This window comes from Ranitomeya imitator, chromosome 2 (assembly GCF_032444005.1).
Source record: "Ranitomeya imitator isolate aRanImi1 chromosome 2, aRanImi1.pri, whole genome shotgun sequence".
In the NCBI taxonomy this organism is placed as follows: Eukaryota; Metazoa; Chordata; class Amphibia; order Anura; family Dendrobatidae; genus Ranitomeya; species Ranitomeya imitator.
In genome coordinates this window covers 171,968,392-171,984,383 of record NC_091283.1, presented here as the reverse complement: position 1 = coordinate 171,984,383, position 15,992 = coordinate 171,968,392, and the positions used below count along the sequence as shown (strand labels likewise).

Sequence of the window (15,992 nt, the reverse complement as noted above, 5' to 3'; positions counted from 1 at the left end):
CACAATATACTCCAATTCCCCCTCCACCAAAACCGGGGCAGGAGGGTCAACAGATGGAACCACAGGTGCCACGTATCTCCGCAACAATGACCTATGGAAGACGTTATGTATGAAAAAAGAATCTGGGAGGGTCAGACGAAAAGACACAGGATTAATAACCTCAGAAATCCTATAAGGACCAATGAAACGAGGTTTAAACTTCGGAGAGGAAACCTTCATAGGAATATGACGAGAAGATAACCAAACCAGATCCCCAACACGAAGTCGGGGACCCACACGGCGTCTGCGATTAGCGAAACGTTGAGCCTTCTCCTGGGACAAGGTCAAATTGTCCACTACATGAGTCCAAATCTGCTGCAACCTGTCCACCACAGTATCCACACCAGGACAGTCCGAAGACTCAACCTGCCCTGAAGAGAAACGAGGATGGAACCCAGAGTTGCAGAAAAACGGCGAAACCAAGGTAGCCGAGCTGGCCCGATTATTAAGGGCGAACTCAGCCAAAGGCAAAAAGGACACCCAGTCATCCTGATCGGCAGAAACAAAGCATCTCAGATAGGTTTCCAAGGTCTGATTGGTTCGTTCGGTCTGGCCATTAGTCTGAGGATGAAAAGCCGAGGAAAAAGACAAGTCAATGCCCATCCTACCACAAAAGGCTCGCCAAAACCTCGAAACAAACTGGGAACCTCTGTCAGAAACGATATTCTCTGGAATGCCATGCAAACGAACCACATGCTGGAAGAACAATGGCACCAAATCAGAGGAGGAAGGCAACTTGGACAAGGGTACCAGATGGACCATCTTAGAAAAGCGATCACAGACCACCCAAATGACTGACATCTTTTGAGAGACGGGAAGATCTGAAATAAAATCCATAGAGATATTTGTCCAAGGTCTCTTCGGGACCGGCAAGGGCAAAAGCAACCCACTGGCACGAGAACAGCAGGGCTTAGCCCGAGCACAAATCCCACAGGACTGCACAAAAGAACGCACATCCCGCGACAGAGATGGCCACCAAAAGGATCTAGCCACTAACTCTCTGGTACCAAAGATTCCAGGATGACCAGCCAACACCGAACAATGAACCTCAGAGATCACTTTATTTGTCCACCTATCCGGGACAAACAGTTTCTCCGCTGGACAACGATCAGGTTTATTAGCCTGAAATTTTTGCAGCACCCGCCGCAAATCAGGGGAGATGGCAGACACAATTACTCCTTCCTTGAGGATACCCGCCGGCTCAGATAAACCCGGAGAGTCGGGCACAAAACTCCAAGACAGAGCATCCGCCTTCACATTTTTAGAGCCCGGAAGGTACGAAATCACAAAGTCAAAACGGGCGAAAAACAGCGACCAACGAGCCTGTCTAGGATTCAAACGTTTAGCAGACTCAAGATAAGTCAAGTTCTTATGATCAGTCAATACCACCACGCGATGCTTATCTCCTTCAAGCCAATGACGCCACTCCTCGAATGCCCACTTCATGGCCAGCAACTCTCGGTTGCCCACATCATAATTCCGCTCAGCAGGCGAAAACTTCCTGGAAAAAAAAGCGCATGGTTTCATCACTGAACAATCAGAACCTCTCTGCGACAAAACAGCCCCTGCTCCAATCTCAGAAGCATCAACCTCGACCTGGAATGGAAGAGAAACATCAGGTTGACACAACACAGGGGCAGAAGAAAAACGACGCTTCAACTCTTGAAAAGCTTCCACAGCAGCAGAAGACCAATTGACCAAATCAGCACCCTTCTTGGTCAAATCGGTCAATGGTTTGGCAATACTAGAAAAATTGCAGATGAAGCGACGATAAAAATTAGCAAAGCCCAGGAACTTTTGCAGACTTTTCAGAGATGTCGGCTGAGTCCAATCATGGATGGCTTGGACCTTAACAGGATCCATCTCGATAGTAGAAGGGGAAAAGATGAACCCCAAAAATGAAACCTTCTGCACACCAAAGAGACACTTTGATCCCTTCACAAACAAAGAATTAGCACGCAGGACCTGAAAAACCGTTCTGACCTGTTTCACATGAGACTCCCAATCATCCGAGAAGATCAAAATGTCATCCAAGTACACAATCAGGAATTTATCCAGGTACTCTCGGAAGATGTCATGCATAAAGGACTGAAACACTGATGGAGCATTGGCAAGTCCGAATGGCATCACTAGATACTCAAAATGACCCTCGGGCGTATTAAATGCAGTTTTCCATTCATCGCCTCGCCTGATTCGCACCAGATTATACGCACCACGAAGATCAATTTTGGTGAACCAACTAGCCCCCTTAATCCGAGCAAACAAATCAGATAACAAAGGCAAGGGGTACTGAAATTTAACAGTGATCTTATTAAGAAGGCGATAATCTATACAAGGTCTCAGCGAACCATCCTTTTTGGCTACAAAAAAGAACCCTGCTCCTAATGGCGACGATGGCGGGCGAATATGCCCCTTCTCCAGGGATTCCTTCACATAAGTGCGCATAGCGGTGTGCTCAGGCACGGATAAATTAAACAGTCGACCTTTAGGGAATTTACCACCAGGAATCAAATTGATAGCACAATCACAATCCCTATGCGGAGGTAGGGCATCGGACTTGGGCTCATCAAATACATCCCGGTAATCAGACAAGAACTCTGGAACCTCAGAAGGGGTGGATGACGAAATTGACAGAAATGGAACATCACCATGTACCCCCTGACAACCCCAGCTGGACACCGACATGGATTTCCAATCCAATACTGGATTATGGGCTTGTAGCCATGGCAACCCCAACACGACCACATCATGCAGATTATGCAACACCAGAAAGCGAATATCCTCCTGATGTGCAGGAGCCATGCACATGGTCAGCTGGGTCCAGTATTGAGGCTTATTCTTGGCCAAAGGCGTAGCATCAATTCCTCTCAATGGAATAGGACACTGCAAGGGCTCCAAGAAAAACCCACAACGCTTAGCATATTCCAAGTCCATCAAATTCAGAGCAGCGCCTGAATCCACAAACGCCATGACAGAATATGATGACAAAGAGCAGATCAAGGTAACGGACAGAAGAAATTTTGACTGTACCGTACCAATGGTGGCAGACCTAGCGAACCGCTTAGTGCGCTTAGGACAATCAGAGATAGCATGAGTGGAATCACCACAGTAGAAACACAGACTATTCAGACGTCTGTGTTCTTGCCGTTCAACTCTGGTCAAAGTCCTATCGCACTGCATAGGCTCAGGTTTAAGCTCAGGTAATACCGCCAAATGGTGCACAGATTTACGCTCACGCAAGTGTCGACCGATCTGGATAGCCAAAGACATAGACTCATTCAAACCAGCAGGCATAGGAAATCCCACCATGACATCCTTAAGGGCTTCAGAGAGACCCTTTCTGAACATAGCTGCAAGCGCAGATTCATTCCATTGAGTGAGCACTGACCATTTTCTAAATTTCTGGCAATATACCTCTATCTCATCCTGACCCTGACAAAGAGCCAGCAAATTCTTTTCTGCCTGATCCACTGAATTAGGCTCATCGTACAGCAATCCGAGCGCCAGGAAAAACGCATTGATATTACTTAATGCAGGATCTCGTGGCGCAAGAGAAAATGCCCAGTCCTGAGGGTCGCCGCGCAAAAAAGAAATAATAATCAAAACCTGTTGAACTGGATCACCAGAGGAACGAGGTTTCAAGGCCAGAAATAACTTGCAATTATTTTTGAAACTCAGAAACTTAGTTCTATCTCCAAAAAACAAATCAGGAATAGGAATTCTTGGTTCTAACATAGATTTCTGATCAATAGTGTCTTGAATCTTTTGTACTCTTGCCGAGAGCTGATCCACAAATGAAGACAGACTTCTAATGTCCATCGCTACACCTGTGTACTGAACCACCCAAATGTCTAGGGGAAAAAAAAGACAAAACACAAAGCCAAGAAAAAAAAAAATGGTCTCAGAACTTCTTTTTTCCCTCTATTGAGAATAATTAGTACTTTTGGCTTCCTGTACTGTTATGATAGGCAATTCAGTATCACTATGGACATGGAGGTCAGAGCACATACAGTGATCTGACAATAACCCAAAATAATAGAACGAGCTCTGAGACGTGGGAACTCTGCAGACCGCAATCCCTGATCCTCTCCAAACACAACTAGAGGCAGCCGTGGATTGCGCCTAACGCTACCTATGCAACTCGGCACAGCCTGAGAAACTAACTAGCCTGAAGATAGAAAAATAAGCCTACCTTGCCTCAGAGAAATACCCCAAAGGAAAAGGCAGCCCCCCACATATAATGACTGTGAGTAAGATGAAAAGACAAACGTAGGGATGAAATAGATTCAGCAAAGTGAGGCCCGATATTCTAGACAGAACGAGGATAGGAAAGATAACTTTGCGGTCTACACAAAACCCTAAAGAAAACCACGCAAAGGGGCAAAAAGACCCTCCGTACCGAACTAACGGCACGGAGGTACACCCTTTGCGTCCCAGAGCTTCCAGCAAAACAAATAGACAAGCTGGACAGAAAAAATAGCAACAAATAGCAAAGAAGCACTTAGCTATGCAGAGCAGCAGGCCACAGGAATGATCCAGAGAAACACAAGTCCAACACTGGAACATTGACAGGAAGCATGAATCAAAGCATTAGGTGGGGTTAAGTAGAGAAGCACCTAACGACCTCACCAGATCACCTGAGGGAGGAAACTCAGAAGCAGCAGTACCAGTTTCCTCCACAAATGGAAGCTCCCAGAGAGAATCAGCCGAAGTACCACTTGTGACCACAGGAGGGAGCTCTGCCACAGAATTCACAACAGGAGATTAAAGGTACCGTCACACTTAGCGACGCTGCAGCGATACCGACAACGATCCGGATCGCTGCAGCGTCGCTGTTTGGTCGCTGGAGAGCTGTCACACAGACAGCTCTCCAGCGACCAACGATGCCGGTAACCAGGGTAAACATCGGGTTACTAAGCGCAGGGCCGCGCTTAGTAACCCGATGTTTACCCTGGTTACCATCGTTAAAGTAAAAAAAAACAACCACTACATACTTACCTACCGCTGTCTGTCCCCGGCGCTGTGCTTCTCTGCTTTGGCTGTGAGCGCCGGGCAGCCGGAAAGCAGAGCGGTGACGTCACCGGTGGACGCCGCGATGACAGCACCCATATAGGCTGTAACTTTTTTTTTTTCTCTGGATATCCAATACTATATTGGTAGCAACCTCCGGGCAGGCCATATAGCCACTTGAATCTATACATTGTCCCAGTAAACGTTACTGATGAAGGTCCAGCTGTGGGACCGAAACGTTTTCTGATTTGGGATAATAAATCTTTTGTTTCTTCACACCACAAAGTTGAGTGCCGGGTTTTGTATTATTTGCTGATTACGGTTTGGGAACCTACCCGTGCACCTCATACGGTTGTGCACACGTGTTTCTAACTACTTTCTAGGAGTGGCCGGCAGACCAAAATTACCCCAAGAGCGAAGTGACAACTCATCCAAGAATTCACAAAACACCCCACAACAACATCCAAAGAACTGCCCACCTCACTCGCCTCAGTTAAGGTCAGTGTTCATGACTCCACCATAAGAAAGAGAATGAGCAAAAATGGCAGAGTTCTAAGGCAAAAACCACTCCTGACCAAAAACAACATAAATGATCATCTCAGTTTTGACAGAAAACATCTTGATTATCGCCAAGCCTTTTTGGAGAATATTCTGTCGACTGACAAGACAAAAGTTGAACTTTTTGGAAGGTGTATGTTCCATTACATCTGGCAAAGAAGTAACACAGCATATCAGAAAAGGATTATCATAACAACAGTAAAATATGGTGGTGGTAGTGTTATGGTCTGGGGATGGTTTTCTTCTTCAGGACCTGGAAGACTTGCTGTGATAAATAGAAGCAGGAATTCTGCTTCCTACCAAAAAATCCTAAAGGAGAATGTCCGGTCATCTGTTCGTGACCTCAAGCAGAAGCGCACTTGGGTTGTGCAGCAGGGGAATGATCCAAAACACACCAGCAAGTCCACCTCTGAATGACTTAACCCCTTCATGACCCAGCCTATTTTGACCTTAATGACCTGGCCGTTTTTTGCAATTCTGACCAGTGTCCCTTTATGAGGTAATAACTCAGGAACGCTTCAACGGATCCTAGCGGTTCTGAGATTGTTTTTTCGTGACATATTGGGCTTCATGTTAGTGGTAAATTTAGGTCAATAAATTCTGCGTTTATTTGTGATAAAAACGGAAATTTGGCGAAAATTTTGAAAATTTCGCAATTTTCACATTTTGAATTTTTATTCTGTTAAACCAGAGAGTTATGTGACACAAAATAGTTAATAAATAACATTTCCCACATGTCTACTTTACACCAGCACAATTTTGGAAACAAAATTTTTTTTTGCTAGGAAGTTATAAGAGTTAAAATTTGACCAGCGATTTCTCATTTTTACAACGAAATTTACAAAACCATTTTTTTTAGGGACCACCTCACATTTGAAGTCAGTTTGAGGGGTCTATATGGCTGAAAATACCCAAAAGTGACACCATTCTAAAAAATGCACCCCTCAAGGTGCTCAAAACCACATTCAAGAAGTTTTTTAACCCTTCAGGTGCTTCACAGCAGCAGAAGCAACATGGAAGGAAAAAATGAACATTTAACTTTTTAGTCACAAAAATTATCTTTTAGCAACATTTTTTTTATTTTCCCAATGGTACAAGGAGAAACTGAACCACGAAAGTTGTTGTCCAATTTGTCCTGAGTACGCTGATACCTCATATGTGGGGGTAAACCACTGTTTGGGCGCACGGCAGGGCTTGGAAGGGAAGGAGCGCCATTTGACTTTTTGAATGAAAAATTGGCTCCACTCTTTAGCGGACACCATGTCACGTTTGGAGAGCCCCCGTGTGCCTAAAAATTGGAGCTCCCCCACACGTGACCCCATTTTGGAAACTAGACGCCCCAAGGAACTTATCTAGATGCATAGTGAGAACTTTGAACCCCCGGGGGCTTCACAAATTGATCCGTAAAAATGAAAAAGTACTTTTTTTTCACAAAAAAATTCTTTTAGCCTCAATTTTTTTCATTTTCACATGGGCAACAGGATAAAATGGATCCTAAAATTTGTTGGGCAATTTCTCATGAGTACACCGATACCTCACATGTGGGGGTAAACCACTGTTTGGGCACATGGTAAGGTTCGGAAGGGAAGGAGCGCCATTTGACTTTTTGAATGAAAAATTATCTCCATCGTTAGCGGACACCATGTCGTGTTTGGAGAGCCCCCGTGTGCCTAAACATTGGAGCTCCCCCACAAATGACCCCATTTTGGAAACTAGACCCCCCAAGGAACTTATCTAGATGCATATTGAGCACTTTAAACCCTCAGGTGCTTCACAAATTGATCTGTAAAAATGAAAAAGTACTTTTTTTTTCACAAAAAAATTCTTTTCGCCTCAGTTTTTCATTTTCACATGGGCAATAGGATAAAATGAATCCTAAAATTTGTTGGGCAATTTCTCCCGAGTACGCCGATACCTCATATGTGGGGGTAAACCACTGTTTGGGCACACGGCAGGGCTCGGAAGGGAAGGCGCGCCATTTGACTTTTTGAATGGAAAATTAGCTCCAATTGTTAGCGGACACCATGTCGCGTTTAGAGAGCCCCTGTGTGCCTATGCATTGGAGCTCCCCCACAAGTGACCCCATTTTGGAAACTAGACCCCCCAAGGAACTTATCTAGATGCATATTGAGCACTTTAAACCCCCAGGTGCTTCACAGAAGTTTATAATGCAGAGCCATGAAAATAAAAAATAATTTTTCTTTCCTCAAAAATGATTTTTAGCCTGGAATTTCCTATTTTGCCAAGGGTAATAGGAGAAATTGGACCGCAAATGTTGTTGTCCAGTTTGTCCTGAGTACGCTGATACCCCATATGTGGGGGTAAACCACTGTTTGGGCGCACGGCAGGGCTCGGAAGGGAAGGCACGCCAATTGGCTTTTTAAATGGAAAATTAGCTCCAATCATTAGCGGACACCATGTCACGTTTGGAGAGCCCCTGTGTGCCTAAACATTGGAGATCCCCCACATATGACCCCATTTTGGAAACTAGACCCCCAAAGGAACTAATCTAGATGTGTGGTGAGGACTTTGAACTTCCAAGTGCTTCACAGAAGTTTATAACGCAGAGCCATGAAAATAAACTAAAAATTTTATTTTCTCTAAAATGATTTTTTAGCCTGCAATTTATTATTTTCCCAAGGGTAAAAGGAGAAATTTGACCCCAAAAGTTGTTGTACAGTTTCTCCTGAGTACGCTGATACCCCATATGTGGGGGTAAACCACAGTTTGGGCACATGTCGGGGCTCGGAAGTCAAGTAGTGACGTTTTGAAATGCAGACTTTGATGGAATGCTCTGCGGGCGTTACGTTGCGTTTGCAGAGCCCCTGATGTGGCTAAACAGTAGAAACCCCCCACAAGTGACCCCATTTTAGAAACTAGACCCCGAAAGGGACTTATCTAGATGTGAGGTGAGCACTTTGAACCCCCAAGTGCTTCACAGAAGTTTATAACACAGAGCAGTGAAAATAATAAATACGTTTTCTTTCCTCAAAAATAATTTTTTAGCCCAGAATTTTTTATTTTCCCAAGGGTTACAGGAGAAATTGGACCCCAAAAGTTGTTGTCCAGTTTCTCCTGAGTACGCTGATACCCCATATGTGGGGGTAAACCACTGTTTGGGCACATGTCGGGGCTCGGAAGTCAAGTAGTGACGTTTTGAAATGCAGACTTTGATGGAATGGTCTGCGGGCGTCACGTTGCGTTTGCAGAGCCCCTGGTGTGCCTAAACAGTAGAAACCCCCCACAAGTGACCCCATTTTGGAAACTAGACCCCCCAAGGAACTTATCTATATATGTGGTGAGCACTTTGAACCCCCAAGTGCTTCACAGACGTTTACAACGCAGAGCCGTGAAAATAAAAAATCATTTTTCTTTCCTCAAAAATGATGTTTTAGCAAGCAATTTTTTATTTTCTCAAGGGTAACAGGAGAAATTGGACCCCAGTAATTGTTGCCCAGTTTGTCCTGAGTACGCTGATACCCCATATGTGGGGGTAAACCACTGTTTGGGCACATGTCGGGGCTCGGAAGTCAAGTAGTGACGTTTTGAAATGCAGACTTTGATGGAATGGTCTGCGGGCGTCACGTTGCGTTTGCAGAGCCCCTGGTGTGCCTAAACAGTAGAAACCCCCCACAAGTGACCCCATTTTGGAAACTAGACCCCCCAAGGAACTTATCTAGATATGTGGTGAGCACTTTGAACCCCCAAGTGCTTCACAGACGTTTACAACGCAGAGCCGTGAAAATAAAAAATCATTTTACTTTCCTCAAAAATGATGTTTTAGCAAGCAATTTTTTATTTTCTCAAGGGTAACAGGAGAAATTGGACCCCAGTAATTGTTGCCCAGTTTGTCCTGAGTACACTGATACCCCATATGTGGGGGTAAACCACTGTTTGGGCACACGTCGGGGCTCGGAAGGGAAGGAGCACCATTTGACTTTTTGAATAAAAGATTGGCTGGAATCAATGGTGGCGCCATGTTGCGTTTGGAGACCCCCTGATGTGCCTAAACAGTGGAAACCCCTCAATTCTAACGCCAACACACCCCTAACCCTTATCCCAACTGTAGCCGTAACCCTAACCACAACCCTAACCGCAACACACCCCTAACCACAACCCTAACCCCAACACACCCCTAACCCTAACCACAACCCTAATTCCAACCCAACCCTAACCCTAAGGCTATGTACCCACGTTGCGGATTCGTGTGAGATTTTTCCGCACCATTTTTGAAAAATCCGCGGGTAAAAGGCACTGCGTTTTACCTGCGGATTTACTGCGGATTTCACCTGCGGATTCCTATTGAGGAATAGGTGTAAAACGCTGCGGAATCCGCACAAAGAATTGACATGCTGCGGAAAATACAACGCAGCGTTTCCGTGCGGTATTTTCCGCACCATGGGCACAGCGGATTTGGTTTTCCATAGGTTTACATGGTACTGTAAACCTGATGGAACACTGCTGCGGATCCGCAGCGGCCAATCCGCTGCGGATCCGCAGCCAAATCCGCACCGTGTGCACATAGCCTAATTCTAAAGGTATGTGCACACGCTTCGGAAAACGCTGCGGATCCGCAGCAGTTTCCCATGAGTTTACATTTCAATGTAAACCTATGGGAAACAAAAATCGCTGTACACATGCTGCGGAAAAACTGCACGGAAACGCAGCGGTTTACATTCCGCAGCATGTCACTTCTTTCTGCGGATTCCACAGCGGTTTTACAACTGCTCCAATAGAAAATCGCAGTTGTAAAACCGCAGTGAAATGCGCAGAAAAACCGCGGTAAATCTGCCATAAATCCGCAGCGGTTTAGCACTGCGGATTTATCAAATCCGCTGCGGAAAAATCCGCAGAGGACCAGAATACGTGTGCACATACCGAAACCCTAACCCTAACCCTACCCCTAACCCTACCCCTACCCCTAACTCCAACCTTAGTGAAAAAAAAAAAAAAATTCTTTATTTTATTATTGTCCCTATCTATGGGGGACAAATGGGGGGGGTCATTTACTGTTTTTTTATTTTGACCACTGTGATAGATTATATCACAGTGATCAAAATTCACATTGGAACGAATCTGCCGGCCGGCAGATTCGGCGGGCGCACTGCGCATGCGCCCGCCATTTTGGAACATGGCGGCGCTCGGGGAAGAAGACGGACGGACCCCGCCAGGATCGGTAAGTATAAGGGGGGGAGATCAGGGCACAGGGGGGGGGGGGAGATCAGGGCACGGGGGGGCGTCGGAGCACGGGGGGGAGGGATCGGAGCATGGGGGAGAGTGATCGGTGTGCGGGCGGGTGGATCGGTGTGCAGGGGGGGTGGATCGGTGTGCAGGGGGGGTGGTTCGGAGCACGGGGGGGGATCGGAGTGCGGGGGGGTTTGATTGGAGCACGGGGGGGTGTGATTGGAGCACGGGGGGAGCGGACAGGAGGACGGGGGAGCGGAGCACAGGACGGAGGGGAGCGGGCCACAGATCGGGGGGCTGGGGGGGCGATCGGTGGGGTGGGGTGGGGGCACATTAGTATTTCCAGCCATGGCCGATGATATTGCAGCATCGGCCATGGCTGGATTGTAATATTTCACCATTTTTTTAGGTGAAATATTACAAATCGCTCTGATTGGCAGTTTCACTTTCAACAGCCAATCAGAGCGATCGTAGCCACGAGGGGGTGAAGCCACCCCCCCTGGGCTAAACTACCACTCCCCCTGTCCCTGCAGATCGGGTGAAATGGGAGTTAACCCTTTCACCCGGCCTGCAGGGACGCGATCTTTCTGTGACACAGCATATGCGTCACAGGTCGGATTGGCACCGACTTTCATGACGCATACGCTGTGTCACAGGTCGGGAAGGGGTTAAGAAAAACAAAATTAAGACTTTGCAGTTGCCTAGTCAAAGTCCTGACCTTAATCCGATTGAGTTGCTGTTGCAGGACCTTAAAAAAGCGGTTCCCCTCCAATGTGGCTGAATTGCAACAATTTTGCAAAGATGAGTGAGACAAAACTCCTCTAGAGCGTTGTAGAAGACTTATTGCCAGTTATCGAAAACGCTTCATTCCAGATGTTGCTGCTAAGGGTGACCTAAATGAATTATTAGGTTTAAGGGGCAATCACTTTTTCACACAGGGCTCTGTAGGTTTATTTTCCCCTAATAATAAAGACCATCATTTAAAAACTGCATTTTGTATTTACTTGTGTTATCTTTGTCTAAAATGTATTTTTTTTTTGTCTCAAACATTTAGTGTGACAAACATGCAAAAGGATAAGAAATCAGGAAGGGGACAAAAACTTTTTCACACCACTGTAATTCCGTTATATATAACACACACATATATATATACACATATATATATGTATTTCATACATGTGCTAATATCCAATGCATTTCAGCCTGCAGCCACTGTCTCACCATTATATATTCTTATATATATATTCTTGACTTATATATTCACCATATATATATTCACCATATATATATTCTTGACTTTTCAGATTGCATACTGGATTTTTAGCCAAGATTTAATTTATATTAAAATCTAGTATTTTCTGCATACCTGTGGTCCAGGGCGGCCACTGACTCCTGCAGGTCCTTGATCTCCCTAATATTGGGAAGACAAGCAGACATTTATACTCCTGTTCAAATATTTACAATGTAGAATACTGTAATTAAAAATGCAGCATTTTCTCTGTTTTCATGTGAGTCTTAATCTGGGCATGAAATATTGGCTTAGCCAAGTGAGTATGTTACTATAGTAGGACGAGGGAGATAAATGTCTGCTTATCTTTAGAAGAAACAAAGGCTCTGAATATAAAAATACAAATCACGTTTCTACATATTATTTACTTCCCCTAATCCTGGGCATGTTGTGACCAAATGTGATCGTAATTGTAATTGGAATTTATAGCAAACTAATCAATCTAATATTTGACAATTATTACTGTAAGGACATGAATTACTTACCTGCGACCCATTTACCCCTTGAGTACCCGGGCATCCTGGCTGACCCTCTTCACCCTTCACAAAGCAGAGAGGTATTATTATTATTACCAAAAAAGATTTCCAGGCTGAACCTAGGAACAGCCTCAAGCTGAGAAAGTGAATAACGTGTGCCTCCTGTTTCAGAAAACTTTAGGTGAGAATCAGGGTGCTGAGACCCGGATGGAAGTGTTGTACCCCTTCAGCTGCATTCATCCCTCCTCAGTGATGTGAGCAACATAGTTTGTGGCCTTATATGTTCTATAAGCCCTTACACTTGTAACCCTTACATGTCTGAGGAGAGTTTGGGCAATGTTCACACTGAGCTTTGTTTCAGGACTTTTTAGAGCGGAAACTCACCAAAACCCTCCTCTAAAACTGCATCAAAACTCTTCAAAGACTCTTCCAATTAATTTTTATGGGAAATCTCCTCTGCTGTTCTTATGAGGAGTTATTTGAGCTTTTTTTTTAAGAGATTGTGAAAAACTTGTTTGGAGGGGGGGGGGGGGGTGGAGAAATTGCATGTCACCTCTGTGAAGTGAATCTTGAAGGAAATCTCTCCATGCTAGGTGCTCTCCAATCAAAATGTTGAAAAGAACCCTTCAGGGAAAAAAATCATATGAAAAAAAAAAAAAACTCTTCAAAGCCGATTCAGGAGACGCCCCCCCCACCCCCCCCAAAAAAAAAAAAACTCCCGAAGGCTATGTGCACACGGAGTCTTTTTGCTACGTTTTCAGAGCAGAAACTGAATACATATGTCCACACAGAGTTGCAAGTTTTTGCTCCAAAAAAAGTTCACATACACATAGCCACTGAGCCAAAACTCAAAAGGGTTTTGAGGAATTTTGATATTTGGAGGATGTACAGTAACCAGCCCGAAGAAGGAGCCTTTATGATCTGAAAACTTGCAGATATATATAATTTTTCTGGTTAGTCAATAAGGGTATCTTTCTTAGAATACTTTTGTCTTTTTTTGGGATAAAAGTATCTACATCAATATTTGGAGCAGGATTTAGAGATTTTCGGTTCCAATAACTCCTAAAAAAAACCTCAGTGTGTACATACTCAAAAAAGGAGAGTTTCCATAAGCTGTTTCTGCTTGAAAACTCAGCTTGATGTTTCCGTAAATTATGACATTAGGACGCCTTCACCACAGCTTTTCCGTCTTGTATGAACCTACCTACATGGCCTGACTCTGTTTTTGGATAGTTCGTAAGACTTCTTTGGTTTATCAATTGGTAATCAGCCTATGAAAATAATCAGGGGTCACATACCTCTGGACCAGGTGGCCCCCGGGTTCCAGGAGCACCACTTTCTCCCTGCCAAAATAAAACCGGAGTTAAAACAAGATAGTAAAAAAAATTGCAAAAGCACTGATAAAAAGGTAAAAAGCCCAAATATGACGTCCATCTATGAAAGAGCAAAAAGTAAAAATATTTTTTAAAAAGTAATTTCAGAGTTAATATTTGCCAAACAACCAAGAACCTTGCAATTTTACAAGGTAGCAAATCAGAGAGGAAAAAACAATCATCAAGTCCAAAAGTATGTGAAAATATAAAGATACTTTATTGAAAATCCATTCAAAGAACAGGTTTAAAAAGGTGGAAAAAGACACAGTGCATATGTGCAGTTTACAAACACGGGATGTGGATGTGCTGATGTAGCCATCTAAAAATCCAATATTAGATCACAATGGTGAACAACCCTTAAAGAGTATAAGATAATTGAAATATATTATCCCCAAAATAAACCATTAACGGTAAACTAGTCTATTATATACATATAACGCGCTTCGGGGTGACGTGGGTGTTGCTGGTGCCCCTCCAATTTACCTCTCTGGTTTGTCTACAGGATATCTCTATAGGAGTGCTAATTTGAGATCTATTTTGCATATGAATGTCTCTTTTTGATGTTGCTGTCTCACGCATGCCTTTTGTGATGGATTGCTATGTGATATCCTTTTTGATATGTATATAACAAACTAGTTTACCGTTGATGGCATATTTTGGGGATAATATATTTCAATTGTCTTATACTCTTTAAGGGTTGTTCACCATTGTGATCTAATATTGGATTTTTAGAAGGCTACATCAGCACATCCACGTCCCGTGTTTGTAAACTGCACATATGCACTGTCTCTTTTTCCACCTTTTTAAACCTGTTCTTTCAATGGATTTTCAATAAAGTATCTTTATATTTTCATATATTTTTGGGCTTGATGATAGTTTTTCCTCTCTGGTTTGCTATGTACGACAATGACGATCAGTCCGTGATTTTGTCCGCTATTAGGGTATCATAATGAATACTATGATTTTGAAAAACAATATAATTTATTATTGATAATGATGCCATTACATTTGTTGAGCTACTTTCCCAATTGTACTAGATGCAGTTTTCTAACCCAGCTATGGGATTGGCAGTAATCAGCACCACCTAGAGGCCTGGATGAATCAAAAGAAAACATGCTTGTATATTTCATACATGTGCTAATATCCAATGCATTTCAGCCTGCGGCCAATGTCTCACCATTATTCCTGGAATTCCTTGAAGACCTTGGGGTCCTTTTTGTCCCATGGGGCCCTAAAAAAATAAATATCCAATTAGGATTCACAATGAACTTTAATTATGAACTTGTTTTTCATTGTAGCTTTAATCCCTTTAAATAATGTAAAGAATGAAGGAAGATCAGCACTTACCTGCACCCCAATCACCCCTAAGGGCCCAGGTTCTCCTTTAGTTCCCTGTGATAAAAGGAATTGTAGTCTTTAAGACATAAACCACCGTCATTCCTATATTGCAGTCTGCTCCTTTCATGCAATCAGACACTTATGTCTTCTGATTGGAATGTTGAATTGAATAATAGTTTTTAATCAAATCTTTGGAAATCTTTTGCACTGGTCAAAACACTGGTCCAGCACAAGGGATTTTCAGGAATCTGGTGGTGACACAAATCTTGTGATATCAATCAAGACAGCAGAGACGGGAATGGACATCAAACAATATAAATCTCCTGTATACTGTATATTGTGAACACTCACAGCATTCTAAAAAATTATGTTCTCATCTTTGCTGCATCATAAAATATAAACAGATATACTTTTGGATAGATCGATAGATCAACTACTCTGGCATAATGACCATGGGTTGTCTGACATTCTTATGGTACGTACCCACGATCAGGAAATACCAGCGCTATCCAAAGCGCTGTGTTCAATCACCAGTTAAATCCGCATGTGTTCATTCAACAATGCGGATTTACCACATTCAATACATTTTATGGGGAAATTTCTGTTGCGGAGACTAGCATCTTCATAGCAGAATGCGGGGGCCCAGCTTTATATGCCGGAGGCCCCCTGACTGGCCGACCAAGTTAATATTATTGTTTTTCCTGCCCCTGTTCTCCGGATCGCGCG

General features: G+C 43.8%; 1 protein-coding gene across 1 annotated transcript in view; it reads right to left on the bottom strand.

Annotated features, from left to right (window-relative positions):
• LOC138662406 (collagen alpha-2(I) chain-like) overlaps positions 1 to 15,992 on the bottom strand; it is a 554,904-nt gene that overhangs the window by 92,831 nt on the left and 446,081 nt on the right. Inside the window, exons 16-20 of the mRNA XM_069747980.1 lie at positions 15,276 to 15,320; positions 15,106 to 15,159; positions 13,854 to 13,898; positions 12,565 to 12,618; positions 12,158 to 12,202 (exon numbers count right to left, since the gene is read on the bottom strand). Coding sequence (XP_069604081.1) covers positions 12,158 to 12,202; positions 12,565 to 12,618; positions 13,854 to 13,898; positions 15,106 to 15,159; positions 15,276 to 15,320 — 243 coding nt within the window. The remainder of the gene's footprint in view (positions 1 to 12,157; positions 12,203 to 12,564; positions 12,619 to 13,853; positions 13,899 to 15,105; positions 15,160 to 15,275; positions 15,321 to 15,992) is intronic.